Genomic DNA, 24,914 nt, shown 5'->3' on the forward strand with positions numbered 1-24,914 from the left:
ACAAGGGTCCTTCGATGGGCCGGCTTGCCACAGGCACATGGGTCTGCAGGTGCCAACGGAAGGAGTCCATGGGAAGTGGGGCTGCAAGGACAAGGGACGAGCCAGGTGGTAGTTAGCCAGCCTGTTTTCTCCATTGCAACCCCTTTCCCATGCCCCTCCCACCTAGCAATAGAGGGAAGAGCAGGATGGCCGCAATCCCCAACACCTGGGGGCTCATGACCCCGCTGGGCGAGCTCTGGCAGCTGCAGTTCTCGGGCGGGCCGTTAGGGGGCAGCGCAGAGCAAGCGCTAGAAAGAGTACCCGGGGGAGAGGAGGGACTGGGACGCGCTGCATGATGGGAGTTGTAGTCTCCGGGGGGGGGGGGGGCGCATTGCATGCTGGGCGGCGTAGTCCCAAGGTGAGGGGAGCTGTGCGATATGGGACACCCAGTCCCGTGAGCGCCTCCTCCCCCGACTCCCAGAGCGTCGCGGATGTTCCGTCGGGCGCGGCGTGTCCGGTGGTCCGCCCGGGTCAGCGCTAAGAGGAACCGGCGACGACTCACCTGGGACGCGGCGGTTCCGCTGCAGCCGTTGGGAGACGCGCGGCCGCCGTTACTGTGGCAACAACCCGGGCGACGCTGCGCGGGGTGAGAGGTGAAGGGTCAGGGCGGGGTCGACGGAGCTCGGGCTCACAGCGGCGGCAACATGGCGTCTACGGCGGCTGGGAAGCAGCGAATCCCCAAAGTGGCGAAGGTGCGGGGGGGCGGTCAGCGCTGAGCGGGGGGAATAACCCGGTGTGACCCAGCCCCGGGGGGCGACCCGGCGGGGGGGGGGGGAGGATCGCGGTGCCCAGGGAAAGGAGACGGGGTGGGGGGGTGTGCCTGGGGCAGAGTGGCGGAAACGGCGGGAGGGAGTGAAAGTTCTCGGGGGCCGGGGTGTCTGTGGGAGGGGAATGGGGGAGAAGGGGCAAAGCGGGGGGACCTGTGACTGGGGGGGGGACCTCGGGGGTGCCGGGGAAGTGGGGGACCTGTAACCGGAGGATGGAGAGCTCAGGGGTGCTGGGGAATTGGGGGGGACCTGTGACCGGGGCTCGGGGTGCCAGTGAATTGGGGTGACCTGGGGTGAGGGGCTTAGAGGTGCCGGGGAATTGGGGGGACCTGTGACTGGGGTGTGGGGAGCTCAGGGGTACTGATGAATTGGGGGACCTGTAACCAGGGGGTGAGGGGCTCAGGGGTACTGAGGAATTGGGGGACCTGTAACCAGGGGGTGAGGGGCTCAGGGGTGCTGGGGAATTGGGGGACCTGTGGACGAGGGGTGCCAGGGAGGGGGGTGAGGGAGAGAGGGCAATGGGGAAAGTGGGTGTGGTGGGGTCACTGGTGCGAATCCTGCTGGAAATACTAGCTTTTGCATAGTGCTCTGCGGCTAGCTGTCTGTAATATAGGGCATGAGCCTAGCTACCAGTGGGGGCTTCATTTTAGAAACAGCCTCACTCACTTTTTTGGGGGGGGGTACAACAATGGTTCTCATGATTCTTGCTTGAAAACTAACTTTTATCTGATCAAACACACATACTGGTGGACCATTATGGGATACATGCTGGGGGATGTCGGTACTAAATAAGGGACATATCTTAGAATGGTGGAGTATCCTTGTTTCATGGAGGAAAAATATATTATGCTTCCCCATTTTCCTCATCCCATGGTTCCAAAGCAGTTGGAAACTTCTGGTAAAATGACCAGCAGTTAAATGATTAGCAATTGTAGCTATTTAAAATACAAATGGTCAGTTTCTCCATCTCAGACCTACTGGGGGGCAAAATTCAGCCCCCCTGCACTGACTTACACCAGGATCTGAATGTGGCCCATTGTTGTGCATGTCCCTTTGGGAATGACTTGTCCCCTTGGGAAAGTTCTCTCAACAACTAAAGGCCAAAAACATGGTTTTCAAATAAAATCTTAAATATTAAGGAAACAGATGAGACCACCAGAAAAGTCCTGGTATGGAGTTAACACAAAGCACTATTTCTGTTCAACCCACTTACAGTGGGTCTTTAAAAAAAAAAAAAGACAGTTTCAAAGCCGTTTTTAGTTTAAAAAATGTGAAAATAACCCAACAGTGTGTGTGTGGGGGGAGGATGAAGCTGAACTGAAGGTTACAGATAAGTTATCCCTGCTGTTTTACTCTTGGAAAAATGGCACCTGTGAACCACTGATGTGGCTACAGCACTAGTAGCAATGCGGGAGACTGAAGTGTACAGAGGGAGGGTATTTTAACTGTCATCAAAATCCCCCTGTTTTAATGGGGAGATTGTCTTGTGGATCATTTCCACTCCCATTCCCTATCCCATCACCTCCCTGTAGCAACTACAGCACCTGTTAACATAGAAAAGTATCAGATGTATTTTTAAAGCTATATTTTAATCACTAGTATCTGTTAGTGAAGAGAAGGAGCCAGCACTGTATGAGCAGCTAACCCTCTGTTTGATGGGTTGTATGACACCATGGTTAAAAACACCTAAGCCTTGTCTACGCTACAGCTGCCAATGATGCTACCATTGGTGGAGAACTGTGTCCATCTTACTGCTCCAGGCATTGAGACCTGGCATGTGGGGTTGCAAAGCTGTTCAGGTTTCTCTCTCTCTCTCTCTCTCTCTCACACACACACCCACACACACACCCACCCACCCAGAACAGCGCTGCAACCCAGTGCACCAGATCACAATGCCACTCACTGACGTTTGCGCCCCACCCCCGGTCATGACAGAGCATCCAGGGTGCTCAAACCTGAATAGGGCTGTGACCTGGTGCTCCTGCCAGGCTCAGCCATTGGAGCTGCTGCAGCAGGGGGAGTCATGGACACAGAAGCAAGCCACAGGCAAAGGGGAAAATCATGCTCTGTGACTTCCCCCCCCCCCCCCCCCCCCTCACAGTGACAACCCTAATCCTGGAGTACTGACTGGTGAAATAAGAGTCTGAATCCCTGCGTCTATGGTCATTATTTTGACTAAATACAGCTATAGGCAATGACCATACACTGAGGTAAATCATGGCAGACACTTCACCTCCTTGGTGCCCCATTGACATTGCTGGTGCGCCAAAGCCTGCATACTGCCCCATTGACTGCAGTAGAGCTCTGTATACGCACAGAGGCTACCGCTATGAAGCTCTGGGCCAGTTAATTTCCTGCTAATGGAAATTCATCCACATTAATTTTTTTAAAAATACTTGTAATTCATAAGTAACAAAAATGGAATCCTCCAATAATTATTGCTAGGTATAGCATTGCTGCCATAACAACAACAACATATAATCAGTTATTACTAAGGCCTTGATCCTGGACTCAGTCCCCACATGGGTGTCTTCTACACCCACGTGGGGCCCCATTGACCCAAACAGACCATTCTTTGCAAGCCAATCATCTGACTTTCAGAAGGCTGACCAGAATTGTGAGTGTCTAACACTCTGGTCCTGCAAACATGTGTGCTTTAGGGCTGACCAGAAAGCAAGAATTCCATTTTATGAAAAAAAATTCAGCGTTTCAATATCTGGATGAAACCCTGATCATTCAAAAGTGAGTGAGTGTGAGCAAGAGCAAGTAGCCAGTGGGTAGGGCACTGATGTGGGAGGACCCAGGTTCAGGTCCCTGTTCTGCCTGATTTGGTGCTTTATCTACTACACTGTAGAGCAGTTGTATTCAATTAAAATTTCTGGTGGACTAAATAAGTCAATGTCCAAATCTTGCTAGGTCAAAGGGCTCTTCAGGTGTTTGCTCTGTAGTAAGCCTGCTACTGGCCACGGGTCGCAACCTTTAAAGAGTGTTGTGACAGATAGCCTTTTATTTTGAGATTAATAAATAATAAGCATGCCAGTGGACAGGACTACAACATAATCTTGCAAACAAATTATTATACAAATACACTGTAATGCTATTAAAACATCATGCTATTAATGTTAATTCTATTACAACTATGAAATTAAAATTAGAAGTTAATTTCCTGTGAGTTTAACTTATTTCCCTTTCTTGCTGCTTGAAATATTGACACTTTTGCACTGTCCCCGCCTGCACACCTTCCCAAAAAAGTACTGTGAAGTCAGTTTAACTAATGAAAGTATGTCAGTTACTGACCATTTTATGTTGCATAAGTATTTGATTAAGTGCCTGATTAAAAGCATATCACCATAAGTCAAAATGCATCAACACAGTCTAGTTCCATTGTGTTTAAATGTAAATGAAAAATTTCTAAAGTAAATACATGGCATGATGGTAAACATAGGGAAAATAAACTTTTAAGTGCATCTGCCAAGTTCCCATCAGTTCTGCCCTGTTGCCTCCCCGCATTTGCCCAGCCCAGTGGTTCTCAACCTATTTACCATTGTGGGCCATGTATGTACCTCTGTTTTATGTGGGCCACATCCACACAATATATATACTCTACCTGTATGTCCCTAAGGATGTCACATAGGCCACAGTTGTGCACCAATTGGGCCACAGGTTGAGAACCACTGGCCCAGCCCATCCTGCTTCCAGCCTCACTTCTGCTCCTACTGGGTTCTTCACCACCCCATCCCAGGCCGGGGGGAGGGGGTGCTGCAGTGGTATCCCTCCGCCTCCCCCTTCCAGGCAACTCCAGGGGTTCCTCATCCCCTGCTTCCCTGGCTGGGTGTTGGAGGGAGGGAGGAGCCATCCCTGGTTATAGAGGGGAGGGGGTAAAAAGGAGTGGAGCTAGCTTGAGCTGCAGGGTTCTTTCTGCACCCTTCTCCCCCACCCTTCTTGTAAGCAGGGATAGCTCCCCCCACCCCTTCCCGTGAGAATAGGTTGGGCTCCTGAGGGGCGGGGGAGTGAGTGCCACGGTTTTCCAAGGAGCTCTAATTGGCTGCTTTTGAGGGTATGAAGGAACAGCTAATGCCCAGCAGTGGGCCAAACAGAAGTCCCTGGTGGCAGGATCTAGCCTGCGAGACGCCAATTGAAGAACAATGCCATAGAGTCATTCTCTCTCTCTAGCTCAATGGATATTTAATTATTTGTATGAAGTGGAAGAGCTCCAACCGGAGATGTTGAGAAAGACCTATCTGAGAATAGCTAATACTCTGGTGGTTTGGGCAATCAGCTGGGATGTGGGCAACCCAGGTTTAGGTCTCTGCTCTGAATCAGGCAGAGCAGGAATTTGGGTGTTTTACATTCCAAGTGAGTTTCCTGATCATTGGGCTATTGGCTATTCTGGTGGAGTGTTGTTTTTTTTTTCCCTGATTTTGACCATAAATTTCATTGGGAAGTTTTTTCAGGTCCCGGATGGAAGTATACGTTTCTGTGAAAAGTTCTGGCTTTGACAAATCTGCATTTTCCAACAAAAAAGTATCCTAAAAAAATTCACATGTGGTTCTGACATGCATGTCTTTAGCTTTGAGTGTGAATAATCCTGTTATGAAACTACTCATGTCCATAAGTGTTTTCAGGTTTGGAGCTTTACTCTATATTCCAAAAAAATGTTCAAACTCCTGGCTTTATACTTTTACCCTAACAGATATTCCTGTTTTTTGTAGTTGTGGTATCTCTAATCTAGTCAATAGCTTATATGCCATTTTTTTCCAGAGGTGTGGCCCCACTTCAAACTTTCTAAATCCCGGCTTTTATGAAACCTGTAATCTCAATAGAATGTTTACACCATTTTTTTGAAAAGCAAAGTTTTTAAAACAAATGAATATTGCTCTTCAATTTTGAAACAGTACTGAAAATGTAAACCAAAGTTAAACAACCAACATTGGTTTCCATTGTCCAGTGCTAAAAGTAAAGAAAGGACATAAATAGTCAAGTTGGAGTTTAAAAACTTTCATGTTTAATATCAAGGAGTTATCAGTAAAATAGGTAAAAAGTAAAATTGTCTGATTTTTTTACTTTACAGTATTTTTAAAAAAAGGAGGATATCATATTCCCAACTTTACTGTCATCTGATAAACGAAGGTTTCCAAATCTATTTTCATATTTAAATTTTTTTCCCCCAAGGTAGGTGGTCACCTCAGTCCCAGATATACTTGCATGAATACACTTCTAGGACTTGTTCCAACATTTCCCATCTTTTTGCACTCCAGGCAGGGTTATAGCTTCTGAGTTTGACATTTTTATGGGGTGAAATGGATACAGTAACAAGTATTTTATAATTGGTGTTGCTATTTCCTGTCTGTTTGCAAATTCAGTTCTGTTTATTTCTCAGCCAGTCACCAAATCCTACTCCTTTATATATTTCACATATTAAATCATTGGGTCAACTCACTTTTTGGGGTTTTTCGGTATTTTATGGGTGTAGAAAAATATAAGTACCAAAAAAAATGAAATTTTTTCTTCTTCCAAAGGTGAAAAACAAAGCGCCAGCAGAAGTACAGATCACAGCAGAACAGCTATTAAGAGAAGCAAAGGAGAGAGAACTTGAACTTCTTCCACCACCTCCGCAACAAAAGATCACAGATGAAGAAGAGCTAAATGACTACAAGCTTCGGAAAAGGAAGGTAAGTGCACAAGTGACTTGATGCTCCTGTACAGTACTAAGAAGCTAGCATATTTTTAAACTTTACTGAACGTTTTCATTCATTCTTCATTAACTTCAGAGAGAAAATAGATATTCTGTGGTTGTAAGGTAAAATCACAAATAGCTGTTTAAGGGTACTTAACCTGTTCCCTTTAAACAATTAAATGCATAATTTTTTAGAATTTGGATTTAGTAGCAAATTAACAGTATAACTTATGATTTTGTATTGGAAACTATATGTATACTATTAATGAGTCTATTCATATGTACTAGAATCTTGAGAGGCAGGCTGTAGAAAAAGGGAAGAAGAGTAAAAATCAGCCAGAGGGAGGGAATAGGGATGTGCTGGTCGCAGCTTCCCTTAGCTCCCATTGTCCGGGAACCTGTGGACGGTCAACGTAAACAAAATGTGTCTCAGACTGCCAATGGATTACCCTGATGGGCCACGTGCCAAAGGTTGTCAACCCCTGCTGTATAGTGTCTGAATGCTTATTGAAGCTAGTCTCCAAAGAGATGTGAATTTAGAGCCCCTGAATGAGGATTAGGGCCCTGTTGTGCTGAGGGCTATACAAAGGGCTATCTCCATTCATACCCATCTGTTAGATAAGAATGATACTGTGATGTTAGTTGGACATAGGTTGGGGGCAACTTGTAACACTGAATGTGCCATCTCTGCTGCATCAAGTTGTGGAAATGCTTCGTTATGGAACTGAAAACTTGCCTCCTGACATTTGGTCACATAAATGAGTCATAATATACTTAGTCAAGAAGAGGGAGAGTTCCTAGGCATCTCTTAGGGCCTATAAACTCTAGTAAAGTATGTACATGTTATAGATGTTTGGACCATTGGGAAGTACGAAGTGCTGGCATGTCTGATATCAGATATTTCCATCAAGTGATCAGTTTATAGCCACAAAAGAATGCATGTGGCATGTTCAAATTAATACATTGTCAGTGTTGTTTAAAAATTGAGCCCCATAACTTCAATTAATGTTAGTGTTAAAAATAATTTTGAATGCTGTTATAATTGTTAGTCCATCGGTGTTACAGATGAACCCAGGCTTACAGCTCTCCTATGATCTACACTGATCACAACTCCAGCTACATTTCTAACTGCTCAAGTACATGACTTGGGAAACCTCTTATTCATTTTGATCTCAAAAGTTAAGCTATTGTAACATCTGTTTAAACTAATTGTAATATGTTTGGGATTTTTAGTCCAATCTATTAATATCTTGTATTTGAATTACCAGTACATCACTCTTGGTTTATAATGGGATCTTTCTGCATAGAGAAATATTTTACTTTTAAAAATAAACTATAACTTTCTTCTCAGACCTTTGAAGATAATATAAGAAAAAACAGGACTGTTATCAGTAACTGGATAAAGTACGCACAATGGGAGGAAAGCCTAAAAGAAGTACAAAGGTAATTATGAAGATGGCCATCTCACATGCCTTCAAGAATATGTGCAACTAATACTGTCAGAGTCCTTGAACTGCATCATACATGCATTTACTTCAACAATGTTGTTTGCTTTCCAGAGCTCGTTCCATCTACGAGCGTGCTTTAGACGTGGACTACAGAAATGTCACTCTCTGGCTGAAGTATGCAGAAATGGAAATGAAGAACCGCCAGGTTAACCATGCCCGCAATATCTGGGATCGAGCCATCACTACCCTCCCCAGGGTCAACCAGTTCTGGTGAGTTTTCAGATAGAGAAACTCACTATTTCACCTCTAATACTAAAAATAATTCAACTTTCACTTAGTGAAAAAGAAAGTTGTCTGCATGTGCAAATACAGTCTTCGACAACTCTGGTGTTTCAGTTTTCTTTTTCTCAGACTCTGCAAGCTAATATAAAAAAAAGACTCACATTACTGGAAAGTGTCCAGCCCTCCTCCCCCCCCCGATTGTAATTTCACCAGGATAGGGGTTTGGCACAATGGGGCCTCTGGACAATTCTGTGATGCAAATAATGAATACCACCAAAAGAGTTACCTATAAATACTAATTTTTGTTAAGTACATTTCTAAATGGTTTTGTCAATGATAGCTCGTTTGCCTTTTTTAAAGGTACAAGTATACTTACATGGAAGAGATGTTGGGGAACGTTGCTGGAGCACGTCAGGTGTTTGAACGCTGGATGGAGTGGCAACCGGAGGAACAAGCTTGGCATTCCTATATTAACTTTGAACTGAGATACAAGGAGGTGGAGCGGGCACGCACTATTTATGAGAGATATATCCTTTTTAAAACAGTGTGTCTTGCACTTACATTTAGATCCACATTTTACATTTCATCGTTATCCATCTTAAATGCCCATGAATTTGTATGTGACCTTTCTCCACTATAGTTGTATTGTGAGCAACAAACACTGCTGATACCTGGGTGTACACTTGGATGGGAATTTTTATTTACCACAGTGAAATTCAGTTAAATGAGTATAAACATCCTGGAAGAGCTTGTAATTTAACTGTGCCACAATAGGTGTATATTTTTGGCTTGAAAGTTGCTGACAATTTAAGCACTGTAACCAACAACACACACACAAAAACAGTAAACGTTACAAAGCACTACAGTAAAATGTGGTGGGTCACATATGAGAGCGCTTTGGAAGTTTGCATTTAAAAATTGCTATGAGGTAGAGGGTCACGTCTCTCTTCTTAGATGTTTGCCCCTCCTTCCTGCCAGAGCTACTAAAAAGTTTTTCCTCCTCTTATATTCCCCCCCCCTTTTTTTTTTAATTCACTATTTTTCCTTCCTAAAAACTTGTAGGGCCTGAGTCTGAAACCCCCTGTGTATGGAACACCCCTTAACCTTCTTCTTCTACCTCTTGGGCATGTTCTTTGCATGGTTCATCTTTTAACTATTGTTCTCACATGATCCATGGTCATGTGATCCCTGGGAAGAATGAAATTTGAAATGGAGAACTGTTACCATTTCCTTAATATTTCTATACTTGTCATTGTGCATCCTGATGTTAAGAATTGGATCAAGTACGCCCGCTTTGAAGAGAAACACAGTTACTTTGCCCATGCAAGAAAAGTATATGAGAGAGCAGTGGAGTTCTTTGGAGAAGAACATATGAATGAGCATTTGTTTGTGGCCTTTGCAAAATTTGAGGAGAACCAGAAAGAAGTAAGGACTTGCTAAAGTGTGTTGAACTAATATAAAAAGGCAGATTTCTTGTTGAATGTTTGTGGTCTGTGCCTTTTAGAATTCTCTTTGGCTGTAGTTTCAGGCATCTTGATGGAGTTCATAGTACTTGTGTGCAGAATGTAGCAACAAGGAGGCTGGGTTTTTTTATATTTGCCTTTTGTTGATATCAAGGGAAACTTATTCTCTTCTTGTTAACTTGAGAGATACTATTGCTTGTCATCAGGAGACTTGGGCCCTGATCTGGCAAACACTTATAGAATCATAGAATATCAGGGTTGGAAGGGACCTCAGGAGGTCATCTAGTCCAACCCCCTGCTCAAAGCAGGGCCAATCCCCAGACAAATTTTTACCCCAGTTCCCTAAATGGCCCCCTCAAGGATTGAACTCACAACCCTGGGTTTAGCAGGCCAATGCTCAAACCACTGAGCTATCTTCCCCCCTGAATTAATGGGATTAACGCAATGGGAGTGCTCATATGGGTAAGTTTCTGCAGGATTATGGCAAGAGCCCTGCGGATATCCGCAAATTTGCAGGGCTCTTGCCATACCATGTTTGTGGATTGGATGCGGATACAAATTTTGTATCCGCTCAGGGGTCTAATCATGGCCTAAATTTGTCTTTTTACCCAATATGAGAAACTTGCAGGGATAAACGTGTGTCCCACCTGGAGCATTAGTAACAATACACTAAAAACATCCTAAAAGTTAAAACGTAACTTAAAAAAAAAAATCCACCCACTTAAGAATTATCCCAAAACTTTAAACAAGAGAAGAGAAAGGGTGGGGTCCAACACAGGGAAAAATAGGACCCCAAATTGTTATCATTTTACATATGGTATGTGCTGGATCTTCAGATGGTGTATCAGCATGGTGCTACACTCACCGACTCCAGCTGAGGGGCTGGCTCAGTACCTACTTTTCTGCACAGATTTGCCTACAGTCCCATGCTTCCTCAGGTTAACTCTGAACAATGTTTTCTAATTCTGGTATACACCAAACACTGCCCCCTTGTAGAGCTTTTGTGACAAGCTAGGATGCTCGGGAGCCTAAAGAACCCTGTGATACACTGTCTCATTGTTCTTGGTTGAAATGAGATTGTTGGATTTATTTTTATAAAGCAGGGATTCAGTCTAAAAGTATAAACTGGAGAGAAGTTTCATTAGGAAAAACGGTACTTAGAGCCAAAGGTATATTACATTACGTCTTAGTGTACAATTTTCCCTTGTTGATTTGATATATTTTAGATTCCTTCTGTGTGAACCCTGCTTGCCATAGAACATTTCCCCATCAAAGCATCATGTACTCGACCCTTTTATCTCTTACCACTGATCCTTGCTTTGTTTGTCAGATTTCCAGCCTCTTAGATGTTACCATGCAAGTGCTTGTTGTAGGTTCTTATTTGTGGCACAAGGCAGGGATTGTGGCTTATCATTACGTTGCTGTTTTTTAACATGGTCATCTCATGATTGGTGACTTATCAGCAATATGAAAAACAAGTTTTGCATGTTACTATTAATTAAAATGGTGGGAGCATCTAGAGGCCAATCAGGTTATGACCTCATTGTGCTAGGTGCTCTGCAAACAAAGTCCCAGCCCTAGAGAGTATCTGGATAGGTTTTTAAAGCTTATACAATTACTGTGCAATGAAGTAGTCCAGAATATGTTTCTGCTGTATTCCCCATTTCATTTTCTCTCTGTAGTAACCCATTGAGGCACCTGCATCTCTGGTTTTCCTGTATATTAGGTAAAAGGCTTTTTTCTCTCTTCCTCTCCTTGGGCCTGCTCCTGCTCCCACTTAAATTAGTGGCAAAACTCCCAGTTACTTCTGTGGTGCAGGATCAGACCTTTGGTGCCTATTCTTCAATATGCCAGTGGCTTTTGATTTTGCTCCTTTCTTTGATAGCAATGCCATGCTTTGCAGTGTAGAAGGCAAGTAATATTTCAGCTTAATTGATGGTAGGAATACAATTATTCCAAGTTTTACTCCTCACAGAGCTCATGAAGGAATGCATGTTAGCCCTGTGATAAAAAAGGCAAAACATTTATATTGAAAAGTTGCTGTGTACTCAGTGAGATATTAAAAGATCCTTTACCTTTAGCAAACTAATCAACTACTAGCTATGGAATACGGGGAGTGGAAGAAAGGAGATGTTTTATAAAATGTATTACAATCACTTTGATTTGTCATGTATTAATTTTTTCAGTTTGAGAGGGTGAGAGTCATCTACAAATATGCCCTGGATAGAATTCCAAAACAGGAGGCCCAAGAACTCTTCAAAAATTACACCGTCTTTGAAAAGAAGTTTGGAGACAGAAGAGGCATTGAAGACATTATTGTCAGCAAAAGGAGATTCCAGTACGAAGAGGAAGTGAAGGTAAGTGTTGATCTAGAGGCTTCCAGATGTGAAACACTCCAGTCTCTAATGCTGATTGAGGTTCTCATGTGTCTATTGGTCTTGAGGCTCTGCTTTTAAAGGGCACGTGTGGGTCATATGAAATCATTGAATTTTTAGTTTAATCGTAACTTATCTGCAAGTGATACAAGTGTCTCTGGAGCGCCTCGTACTGCATTTAAAACATCTAGTTGTTGGATTTAATGGGAATTGGGCTATAGGGGGTACATGTCAGTTGAGTGGGATAGATTCAGTTCCACTACATGAACTACAGAAAGTGTAACAAAAACTAGCCTAATCTTGGGTTTGTTTGGTTTTGGATTTTTTTTTTTTTTTTTAGAACTGCATAGTGGCTTTAAATATTTAATGTGTCTCAACGATAGTTAAACCTAACAACTCTCTTTCCCTCTCATCTAGAAACAAACATTCTGGGTATTTATCAGCTTTGGGGTCTACGGCTTCATGATATCATGAGTGTTTTGGCCCTTAACTTGACATATTCCAAAATTACCTGCTAAGATATGAATTATTAATTTTTTCTTTATCTACCATGGTGTTGCCAAGAAACTGATGCAAAGGAGGGGTTATATTTTCAGATTAAGTGGAAAGATTGAGGGAAGGAATGAAATTAGTGCTTTGATTGTCTTCTCCACTTCTCTGAGTAACTAATATCACAGACTGGGATGCCTGCCTGACAACCCATTTAGTCAAATACAAATCAAAACCAGGATTTTGTTTCTTTATTTTGTTTACTATATTTGCAAATTGCACTATTGCTGATAGTCAGTTATTAGATTTAAGTTCGGTTCGTATACTTGTCCAGACATTTACAAAGCATCTTAGTTCTGTCTGACTACATTTGGGCGCTGGGGGGGAATCTGGTATGCCCACTTTCTATTAAATGTACCTGTTGAATTGCTGAAGCCATAGAATGGGGACAGTTCTTTCCCACTCTAGTTGTTCATTTTAACCCTCATGAATCTCTTTGAGTAAAAGCTGCAAAAATGTCTAAATGACTTAGACACTCGAACATTTTTACCTTTCATTAATAGTTCAGTGAATACTTTAGAAAAAAGTAGATGCACAAGTTTACAGATTTACACAGTTCTGCTTTAAACTATAGGGAGAGGAACCCGTGTTATAATTGCATTAATGAAAGTTTCCCATCCCTTTCCGGAAGGCTAATCCCCACAATTACGATGCATGGTTTGATTACTTGCGGTTGGTTGAAAGTGATGCAGATCCAGATACCGTACGTGAAGTTTATGAAAGAGCCATTGCCAACGTTCCACCAATTCAAGAGAAGAGACATTGGAAGAGATACATATATCTCTGGATCAACTATGCATTGTATGAAGAACTGGAGGCAAAGGTAAAAACACGAGTCTCCCCTTTCTCCACATCTGGCTGTGACCTACTAAGTAAGTTTTTCTTATTAAATAAGCAAAATCTATTGTCTTATTTAATTTGACAAACTGAAATGGGGTTTGACTTTCTAGGCAGAGTTGTTATTTTTCTCTGAAAAATTAAGCTTTCCACTTATAACAGACATTTAAATTATATGTTTATCTCTGGTAATCTGCCATGAACTGAACAATCATTTTATGGAAGTACCCTGTGAAGTTGCTAATGGTACATCCTTCAACATTTTCCCCAATCCGCACTGATAACCTATTGGTATAGAAAAGTAGAACCAAGCCTCCTCAGGCTTAGCTAAGTTACCCATGGCAGGCTGTTGTCTGAACTCACGTTTTGTGGTAGCATTTTCAAATTAAGTAAAACTACTATTTAAAAAACGACTCTTGCAGGGAATATCTGAAATCCTTCTTACTCTAGCCTCAGACATTGAGTAATTGATTTAAGTTACTAGTGGAAATAGAACCTCCTTTTCCATGTTTATAATCAGTCATTTTGTAGTTGCTTTAAAGTTTTGTTTAATATGATTACATAGCATCATAGCTATTCTCCTACAAAAACGTTCCCACTATCAGGGTAAAAGGTCTGTAACCCTTACGATAATACTTTGGTCTAAAAAGTGGTCTGTACTCTTGATCCTAACGTTAAACCTTGAAGGGCCAGCTTTTTAGATTTGTGCACACAAATGGGTGGGCAAGTTGTTTGTGTATATAATTTTAAAAAATTAGTTTAGTTTGCATAGTTTTAAACTTTTAGCCTTAAACATACTCCTCCAAAAATTCCTTCGTTTCAGAATTTAGTTTGTTAAATCTGAATTTTATTAGAGCCATGCAATAATCTTTGTATTGAATAGAATATTTAACCCAAACCCAGCTTACTTGTCCTTCCAGGATCCAGAACGAACCAGACAGGTATATCAAGCATGTGTGGAACTCATTCCCCACAAAAAGGTATGGCTTTTCTAATGGGTCTAGTGCGAAACCCTGACTAGCTCAAAACACACTCTTCAAAATCCTGAAGATTACCTACCCCTCTGCTGGCCAGGTCTACGTGCTCCTCCCTGGTAATGAGATCAATTGGACTGTTTCCTTCTCAGTCAGCAGGGGATGCAGGGCTCAGACCCACAGAAGTGTTTTGTGCACAGAATCACCAGCATAGACAGTCTTTGTTCTGGAATATGAGTCAGAGGGTTACTCTGGATTTTGATTAGGTTCCTTTCCAGCATCGTGTTAGATATAAAAACACTGCTTTCTCCTTCTCTACATTTGGTTTTTGCTTCTTATTAAGTTGATTCTAGTCCCTTATTTAAAAAAAATATTTTAATCAGTAAATAGTGCCTATGTGGGCATAATAGAAATCTGGTAGACGTTTATGGTATGTGAGTAACAGCAGGCCAAATGTGCTACTTTTATTTCCTAATATAGGAGTTATACTCGTTGGGGTATTTTTCCCACTTCTTTTCTCAGAACATTAAATTTACACATTATTTCACCTTGTTACAACGCTAAGAGTACAGTCTAGCATATTAATGACTTGCTTAATATTATCCCCATACAAGCCCGGTTTCCTTGTTTAATGGAAAAAAACATTTTTAAAGCTGCTACGGGTGAATTAGAGAGAAGATGCTATTCTGCTTTACAAAATGGAAGCTTGTGACTTAGTGAAAATGTGGATGTACATTTTGTTTTGCTTTTAATTTAAAAAAGTTTAATGTTACAGTTAAGGAATCTTCCCTATATTAGCCTGGTCCATTTGGACTCAATTCTTTACATTTTTTATTTTCTTTTTTCCCTAGTATAGATAGTACTAACTTGATTTGTTTTGTTAGAAGAAATTAATTTTAATGTGGGTGTATATTGCTGTTGGAAACAGTTGCATGTCATATTTCCTTTTCCCTTGTGGCATTGTCCTGATCTATGCAGTCTATTGAGTTCTTAAAGACATCTCTCAAAAGCCTTAATTTGCAAAGTATAGCTTTTTTTCTTCCTGTGGGAGAACAGTTTCTGCCAGTCACTGTCACAGGTTCACTCACTAGCACAGCACCACAATCCCTGCTGGCCATCACAGGGATTAGCTCTGCTACCCAGTGCGCCCTCGCCTGTGGTGCCCTGCCCATTGTCATCACCACCTGCTGACTGGCTTTAGTCCAAGTACTGCAGGGTCCTCTTCATGACTCGGCCCTCTGGCCATGTCACCATCCTCATTTTCCTCCCTTCTGGGGGTGATATCTCAGTTCTCTAGTCTAGCCACTTCCCCAGTGGTGACTGGGGGTGGACCCAGGCCTGCCCACTACTCTGTGTCCCAGCCCTCTTATTCCTCTCACTGCTGCTATGTCTCCCTCAGCCACATCCCCATGGCTCCAGTACCTTCTTCAGGACATTCGGCTGCTCAGTCCTGGAAGCCAGCAAGGAGCTCCTCTTGCTCCATGGACTCTGCCAGCAGTTGCTCTGTCCATGGTGCTGCAGGTATCTCAGCCTGTTAAAGATGCAGTATTCACTCCTTGTGCTCCCAGCACCAACTGTGAACCTACTCTGCTGCTCTGCAGCTCCCTTTTATGTAAGCCTGCTGGGCCCTGATTGGCTGCCCCGTACAGCTTCCCTCTAATTGGCTGCTTCCTGCACAGCCTCCCTAGGGCTCTATTAACCTCTTCTCTGCCAGTGTGGGGTGAATGCCCTATCATAGTCATGATAAATTGTTTTAGATTGTGTAACATTCACCTGTTCAGCAGAATAATATTGTTAATTCAGATAAGACTATCCATGCAGTTACAGTAATATTACTTGACTCTACACAGTCAGTAAAAAACTGAAATAATGTCTGGAACTACATAAGTAGCATTATTTGCTAAGAATCCATCTAAGCCAAATGTGTCTTGATTTTTTTTCTTCCAGTTTACATTTGCCAAAATGTGGCTGTTGTATGCTCAGTTTGAAATAAGACAGAAAAATCTTCCATTTGCCAGAAGAGCTTTGGTAAGTAAAGGAAGACAAGAGGGTAATTACTGAATTGTCGTTTAGAAAATTAAGAATTTTAGGGTTAACAGAGTTGAAAAAACTTTGAAAAGTCTCCTTTACAACTCAGCTAAGCAAATCAAAATGTCTACGTGTATTTGAGACCTGTATGTATCCCATATATGCTGTTGTGCGTATTTTAAAGGCAGGCATGGCTTTGTTTAGAGGTTTGGATAATAGCTGGAAGTAATGGAGCCCCACTTGTTTCAGCTGGAAAGCATTCAGCTGAGAAGCCAGAGAGTCAGCTTTCTGTGCTTATAGAGTATTAATTGGTGTATGACTTGAAAACATTTAAAAACCACCCTGGCTCTGTGAGAACTCTGAGCATCCAGGTAATAGGACTTGTTTCCTGGGAGTTTTGAGTGCAACATCCAGACTAATAGCGAAAGCAATACGAGGGACTTTGGACAGTCTCTTAAGAAACTGCATCAAGCCCTTGTGCCAAATTTAGTAACACGGTAGTGCCTCTCCAAAGATGGAGTCGGCTTTGATAGAAGCCCCTTTTAAATGAAAATCTTTCCCTTTCCTTCCACTCTTAGTTTTCCAGTAGTCTTGGTTAAAAACTGAGGCATTTTACTTGTGACCGAGGAAAAGCTAGTCTAGTAATGACTGAGTCACTCTTCTTGCTGTGAGGAGACATCTGTTTCTTTGCAGATAAAACAGATCAGGTTTGTTGTGTTTTACGGTGGCAGAGCAGGGCTTGGGAGTAAATATGAATGTCTTCTCTGGCTGAGCGTGCGCTGCTTGATCCCTGAAATGCTGGAGGGGCTTTGCCTGCTGCGTTGGACTCTTGCCCTTGGCTGGTAAAATGAAGCAGAGGGTTAAGTCCATTGTGAAGTTGTTAATGTCTCCCTGCAGGAGGACAGTCTGCCATCTGTCCTTCTGTGCTGCTGCTGGGGCTTTTCTCAAGATGCCATCTCTTCACATTGGCACTCTCACCAATTAGCACTGTCTCGAACCTTCCCATTTGGGGGTAGGTGATTTAGTAGGTTCTAAAGAGGTATGTGTGATCCCATTTAGAAATCTTAGATTTCCTTGATCCTTTCAAAGACCTGTTTTTGATCTGGGTATGTTAGGGCAACTGTGCTTGTTTCCTCGATTGAAGATTTCTTACTAGCTCAACTTGGATAGTACTGGCCACTAGGTTTTGTTGATATAGCTCTAGTCCCTGTCTGGCCCTGACGTTGTTGCTGGTATGCAATTCCATTCTTTGCTCACAATGAGATCCCAAAAGGACATAATCACTCTTCTGTCCAGAGCTTTTCTAGGAGGTATTGCGAGGTTCTGCGCTCGCTCGCTCGCTCTCACACACACACACACTCTCTCTCTCTCTCTCTCAACATATGTGAGGCTCCTGCTTTTGAGCTGTGATCAGTATGCAGATAACACACTGTTCTGCCTTATTTTCATTGGATCCATATGGTGTGGGGTCTTTGCTTTCCCAGTATTTGTGAGAGATTAGGACTTGGATGACAGCAAATTGGACCTTAATCTGGATAAAACAAAGGTAATGGTAGGAGAAATGGAGGAACGAAGTGGGTGGGTGTAGCATGGGTAGTCGTGTTGGAACTGATGACTTGATTGGTAATGCATGTGAATTGAATGCTAATGTTAGCTTGACTTATGGCTTCCTTGATTTGTAGTGAGTATAGTGATAGGGTGTGACTCTCGTGCATTTTCTAAGTGTAAGGAAGGTTTTGTGGGGGACTATATTGAGGGAGTGTGCGGACTTTGGTTTAAAAAGTCAGTTACTTTAGCTCATGGGCAGAGATTTAGGTACTGGGCACATTTTATAAATAGTTGAACATTTTTGCCTTCATTGCCTCCCTCAGAAGTGATTGGGGAGGGGCGTGAGTTTTGTTGTTCCAGTATAACAGTCCAATAATGCAGGAGACACATGGCTTGTCCTTTCTTCCCTGTCCTCAAGCACTCCTATCTGAACCTGTTTAATCTGAGAGGTTCTCAAACTATGAATCACAGAATGCTACTTCTTGGGTTGCCATCATGGCTGGGCACGTGGTGGTTCTACTTGTTTTCAGCTCCTAAAGTGAATTAAAAGGAGCTAAAATACATTCAGTACTTTTCTAAGCTTACTTATCCTGGTAGTTATTACTATAGGCACCCGACGGTGGTTGTGCAATTGTGAGTAGGAGGGGAGGTGGTCCCTGAGACCACGTTTCTTAAGATGTGGTTCACACTAGGAATATATTTATGGACCCCTTACCTGGAGAAGCAGAGGCTGGAGCCATCCTTTGTCTGTGTGGTGACAGTCTTGAGACTCAGAAGATGAAGCACTCATTTGCATAAACTCAGTTTTGAGTGATGTCTCATGGAGAAACGTTCTACACGTGAACACTGTCTGCAACAAGTTGTACTTCTTCTGTTTTCAGAGCACTAATTAGATACTTTATGCACATGTTAGTTTTATAATGATCTGGCTGAATCAGTACTAGTTAGATTTCACACTACTCCTGAGTGGAGTAGTCAACAGAAACTGCAGTGAAACAGAGATTACTTTAAACGCTACTACCGAACAGTAAGTGGACATTGAAAAAAGCACTTCTTCATAGAGATGGCATAAGTAGTTACTGTTTTTTCATTTTATAGGGAACATCCATAGGAAAATGCCCAAAGAACAAACTATTTAAAGGCTACATTGAACTGGAGCTACAACTGCGGGAGTTCGATCGCTGTCGGAAACTGTATGAAAAATTCCTAGAGTTTACACCTGAAAATTGCACGTCATGGATTAAATTTGCTGAGTTAGAAACCATTCTTGGTGATACTGACAGAGCCCGGGCAATATACGAATTGGCTATTGGTCAACCTCGGTTAGACATGCCAGAGGTAAGGGGGTAAATGAAGAACTCTGAAGTACTACTCCTCAACACACTCCATGGTTGGGGGGCGGGGGGGAATCAATTAACCTGCTAATACAGCATTGGGCAAACTTTTTGGCCCAAGGGCCACATCTGGGAATAGAAATTGTATGGCAGGCCATGAATGCTCATGAAATTGGGGTTGGAGTGCGGGACACAGTGAAGGTTCTGGCTCGGGGTGTGGGCTTCGGGATGGGGCCAGAAATGAGTTCAGGGTGTGGGAGGGGGCTCTGGGCTGGGGCAGGGAGGGTGGGGCACGGGGGGGTCAGGGCTCTGGCTGGGGATGAGGGGTTTGGGGTGTAGGAGGGTGCTCTGGGCTGGGACTGAGGGGTTCAGATGGTGGGAAGGGGATCAAGGCTGGGGCAGGAGGTTGCGGCACGGAGGCTCAGGGGTGCAGGCTCCGGGCAGCGCTTATCTCAAGTGGTTTCTGGAAGCAGCGGCATGTTCCCCCTCCGCGGAAGCATGGCCAGGCAGCTCTGCTACGGGCTGCCCCATCCACAGGCGCTGCCCCTGCAGTCCGCCATTCCCGACCAATGGGAGCTGTGTGGGTGGCGCTTGGGGCAGGGACAGCGTGTAGAGCAGAGCCCCCTGGCTGCTCCTGCACATAGGAGCTGGGGGAGAGGGGGAGAAGAACACATGCCGCTGCTTCCAGGAGATGCACGGAGCGGCCCCTGACCCCACTCCCCAGCTGGAGCTCAAGGGCCGGGACCCACGGGCCATAGTTTGCCCACCCCTGTCCTAATAGGAACATAGGACTTGTCATGGTATATCAGACCAGTGGTCCATTTAATCTAGCTCAGCTACATCTTCAGCAGGTGGTAGACAAGTCCACAATAAACAAGTGTGGTGTAACATGCCTCAGGGAATAATTTTCTAATCCTAAGTAGTTAGTGATTGGTTTGTGTCTGTAGTATGAGGGCTGACACGGTTTATATCTTATCCTAGCTAGTATAACTGGGTATTCTGTATGTATCTAATTCTTTTCTGAATTCTTTGCCTCAATACTTCATGGCCATGTGTTCCAGTTTAAAAAAAAAAAAAAATTATTGCTTCGGTATTAGATATGAGGTTGCTAGAGTCAGGGTTGCGTAATATCAAATTTGCGCTCTCTCTCTATATCTATCTATCTATATATTAAAATAAATGGTGCAATACGTATGTTTGTAAAATAGCTCACACTTCTGTTCTTACTAGTTTAGATGCTTTGGACACTATAGCTTATCTGTCTACTTCTGTTGCTTGCACATAATGTCTTTTCTGAGGCTGCACTCCAGTGTTTTGTAGTTTCCTCCTTATATAGCTGGTCAGTCTTCTAGGGTGTCTTCAAATAATTTGTTACTTATAGGATGTGTCTGTTCAGTTCGCCATATTCTCTGCTCATGGCCTAAGCTATCATTTATAAGCTACTTACACCTCTACCTTGATATAACGCTGTCCTCGCGAACCAAAAAATCTTACATTATAGATGAAACTGCGTTATATTGAACTTGCTTTGATCCACTGGAGTGCACAGCCCCCCCCGCTCGGAGCGCTGTTTTACCACGTTATATCCAAATTTATGTTATATCGGGTGACGTTATAACAGGCTAGAGGTGTACATACAACTACATCCCTCCCTCTTTTTATACCTAGAATGTTGTGTGTCTCCAGTTTCAATTGCTTCAAGTTACAAGTACTGCAATGGCAAATTAATGTCTCCCCCACTTATTTCTACAGCTCACCTTTCACTCTGGACAATGCTCCCATTATTGAGATGGTGTCTGTCGAGCAACTTATTATCCACTACGTTTCCCATGATATTAAATGTTCCATATAAGTGTAAGCAGCTCACAAATCCACAGGTTTTGCCTTAGAGCAGAAATCCTGACACACACACACACACTCTCTCTCTCTCGTGCCTCAGTGTCTGAAATATCAAGGGTGGTCTTCCAGCATCCTCTTTTCAATCAGTCCAAAAGCAAGCAGAGTATCAAACGGTTTCTTTTGCCTCATTGTTCACGTTTTTCTGACTCTCTGCCTCTTAAATCCCTTTTCAGCCTCTTTCCTCCATCTAAATTCTAATGATTTGATGTCACCTCTTTGTCTTGGAACCCCAATGTTTCATTCAGCCTAGAACCAGTTATTCACTCACTCGTTTGTGATAGTGGTTTCTGTCCTTTGTCCTGTTACCCTTACCTAGAGCTATAGATTAGAGGTGATACTATGTGTGACAGTAATACCTAGTACTGCCTTAATGTTTAAAATTATTTAGCTACCTTTCTGTTCAGTAACCTCTATACCTAACTTCTTAAGGCTTGTATTATGAAGTGCATTGAACAATCATAACCTCAATAGTTTTGAACTTACTGACCCATTCTCTCTCAGGTTCTTTGGAAATCCTACATTGACTTTGAAATTGAGCAAGAAGAGTATGAGAAAACAAGAAACCTTTACCGCAGATTGCTTCAGCGGACACAGCATGTCAAGGTAATGTTTGTGTACTCACAACTGATCATACACAAGAACGGCCATACTGGGGCAGACCAAAGATCCAGCTAGCCCAGTATCCTGTCTTCTGACAGTGGCCAGTGCCAGGTGCTCCCGAGGGAATAAACAAAACAAGTGATCCATTCCTTGTCGCCCGTTCCCAGCTTCTAGCAAACAGGGGTTAGAGACACAATCCCTGCCCATCCTGGCTAATAGCCACTGATGGACCTAACCTCCCTAAATTTAGCTAGTTCTTTTTTTGAACAACTGTTATAGTCTTGGCCTTCACAACATCCTCTGGCAAGGAGTTCCACAGGTTGACTGTGTTGTGTGAAAAACTATTTCCTTTTGTTTGTTTTAAACCTGCTGTGTGTTAATTTCATTTGGTGACCCCTAATTCTTGTGTTAGGAGGAGTAAATAACACTTCCTTATTTACTTTCTCCAAACCAGTCATGATTTTATAGACCTCTGTCATGTCCCCCCTTAGTCATCTCTTTTCCCAAGATGAAAAGTCCCAATCTTCTTAATCTCTCCTCATATGGCAGCCGTTCCATACCCGTAACCATTTTTGTTGCCCTTTTCTGAACCTTTTCCAATTCATCTTTTTTGAGATGTGGCAACCACATCTGTATGCCATATTCAAGATGCGGGCGTACCATGGATTTATACAGAGGCAATATTTTCTGTCTTATCTGTCATTTTCTTAATGATTCCCAACATTCTATGTGCCAGAGTCAGAATCCTACATTAGGGGAAGGAATCTCGGCTACTTCAGTGGTATGGCATTGTAAAATTAACTATCAACATTATTCTGTGGGGACCTTCGTGACTCAGGGCCTTGGGAAAATGTTAGTATTGCTAAATGACACGTTTAGAGATAAGAGATGTCTTTATAGCTTTCTATTAAAAAAGGATCACTCTGCAGAATCCCTGGGTTACTAGGACTTAGAGGCAGTTTTACTTCTCATGTCAGGTTTCCTCCACTTCCCACATTTGGAAAATTATCTTGACAACCCCACAATGGCTATAAAATTAATTTTAAAAAAGAGAAAAAACTATATCACTTTCGCAGAAGCATGTCTGTTCTTCTGAGCAGCCATGGTCTCTTTAAAAACAAAACAAAAAAAACACTGCTCTCAAAAAATTGCAGACGCTTTGACAAACGACCAGCCTTAGCATTGATTTAGTTCTATGGTTTCACTAAATTCAGCCAGGTTTATGATGACCAAAAATAATTGCCACCAGCTGACTAAGTGGCTTACAGAAAATGAATTGGGAGTGTTAATCCACTTTCTTATGGTCAGGCTACAAAAACTGGCAGAAAATTGAGTAGAAGTAGTCTTACCCCTCTTATACTCATGAGGGGTGTCCAAGATCGGGTTCGATGCAAGATTTCTGCGAAGACAACTTTCAGCCTTGTTGAAATCACTTCCCTCTTAAGAAAGAAAGAAACAATGGTACTCTGCTGTAAAACCAGAATATTCTTAATACTAAAATGGAGCTGTAACCCAATCTTACTCTGACATGAGTTTTGTCTAGCTGGTGTTTATAAAGCTTGAAAAAGTGCTGAAACTAAGATAGATGGTTTCCAGCTTAGCCACATCCTGCTGGTTTTTATTGTAATGACATTTTCACCATGAAATTTCCATTAGATTTTGCTCTGCTTTTCCTCTAGGTATGGATCAGTTTTGCTCAGTTTGAACTGTCCGCGGGAAAAGAGGAGAGCTTGCTCAGATGCAGACAGGTATATGAAGAGGCTAATAAAACAATGCGAAACTGCGAAGAGAAGGAGGAGAGACTCATGCTTCTGGAATCCTGGAGAAACTTTGAAGAGGAGTTTGGAACAGATTGCAATAAAGAGAGAGTAGATAAACTTATGCCAGATAAAGTCAAGAAGAGAAGAAAATTAAAGGCTGAAGATGGGGTAAGAGTAAAGGCTGGGAAAATAAAATGCCACCTACAATCACAGGAGGTTGTTTGTGTACAATACATTATAATGCATCTGAGATTAAACTTTAATTTAGTTGAACTATATGCATGGTGTTATTTCTGAGAATGAAGGCTAAGTATATTCAAGCTATTCAACTCTCTTTTCTGTATGCATTCTCCCTTTTAGCTACATGTAAGAGAGGCAGCAACATTAATGGGCAGTGGACTCCATGCCCTCCTGATTTCTTAGTTTTAGCAGTCCGCTAATGAATGAAGAATAAAAACCTCAGTTCTGGTTGAGTCCTTAGCTCTTATTGCCATGCTTGTTAGAGAGGAGGATTTGGAGTACTCCAGGAACTTAATGTTCTTACTGTGAAAACATGTGTTCAGACTAAATAAACTAACCTACGGCTTGTACTTTTCTTTTTCTAGTCCGACGCTGGCTGGGAGGAATATTATGATTATATCTTTCCAGAAGATGCTGCCAACCAGCCCAACCTCAAATTGCTTGCTATGGCTAAACTTTGGAAGAAACAGCAACAAGAAAATGAGGCTGAAGAGATGGATCCAGACAAGGACATTGATGAGAGCGAATCCTAGCGCTGCATTTCTCCTCCTCTGCCCCCCTGTGCATTTGATTTTTGTACAGAATTTCATCTGTGATTGACTGAATAAATGTATTTGGGTAACTTTTTAATACTAAGTTGTTAGAAAAGCGCCAAGCAGGTGACCCCTTTCCTAAGAAACTTAGTATGAGCCTCATTTAACACTTTCTAAATTCCTTTTCACATTCTCTGATCACAGTAGCTGGAAATGGAACACAGTCCAGTTGTTTTCTAAGCCTTCTACGGGGGGCTTAAAACACTTTCAGTATATGCCAGCATGCAGATGTTAATTTTTTTTCAGTGAGTTAAATATTTGCCCACCCTCTCTCTAGCTTTAAAGCTAAAGGGTCAATTTGAGTTTAATAACATTCCATTCAGCTAGAAGTTCCCAGGGAGGTATTGGACTGGGGCCATGGCTACACCATGGAGGTAAGTCGACCTAAGTTACGCAACTCATGAATGATGTAGCTTAGGTTGACTTACTGCAGTGTTTACACCACGCTAGGTGGACAGGAGACATTCTCCCATTGACTTACCTTATGCTTCTTGTTCCAGT

The 24,914-nt window shown here is 42.6% G+C and overlaps 1 protein-coding gene across 1 annotated transcript; it reads left to right on the forward strand.

Moving 5' to 3' along the window:
* Nucleotides 1-600: 600 nt before the first annotated feature.
* On the forward strand, nt 601-24,446 carry CRNKL1 (crooked neck pre-mRNA splicing factor 1). Its single transcript, XM_034764041.1, has 14 exons — nt 601-731; nt 6,326-6,478; nt 7,835-7,926; nt 8,043-8,201; nt 8,574-8,740; nt 9,460-9,638; nt 11,863-12,033; nt 13,232-13,423; nt 14,358-14,417; nt 16,359-16,439; nt 19,086-19,325; nt 21,722-21,823; nt 23,500-23,748; nt 24,186-24,446. Exons 1-14 carry the CDS (start codon nt 684-686, stop codon nt 24,351-24,353), a joined length of 2,061 nt encoding a protein of 686 aa, XP_034619932.1. The 5' UTR covers nt 601-683; the 3' UTR covers nt 24,354-24,446.
* The last annotated feature ends 468 nt before the right edge of the window (nt 24,447-24,914 follow it).

The sequence above is a fragment of the Trachemys scripta genome, chromosome 3, assembly GCF_013100865.1.
Source record: "Trachemys scripta elegans isolate TJP31775 chromosome 3, CAS_Tse_1.0, whole genome shotgun sequence".
In the NCBI taxonomy this organism is placed as follows: Eukaryota; Metazoa; Chordata; order Testudines; family Emydidae; genus Trachemys; species Trachemys scripta.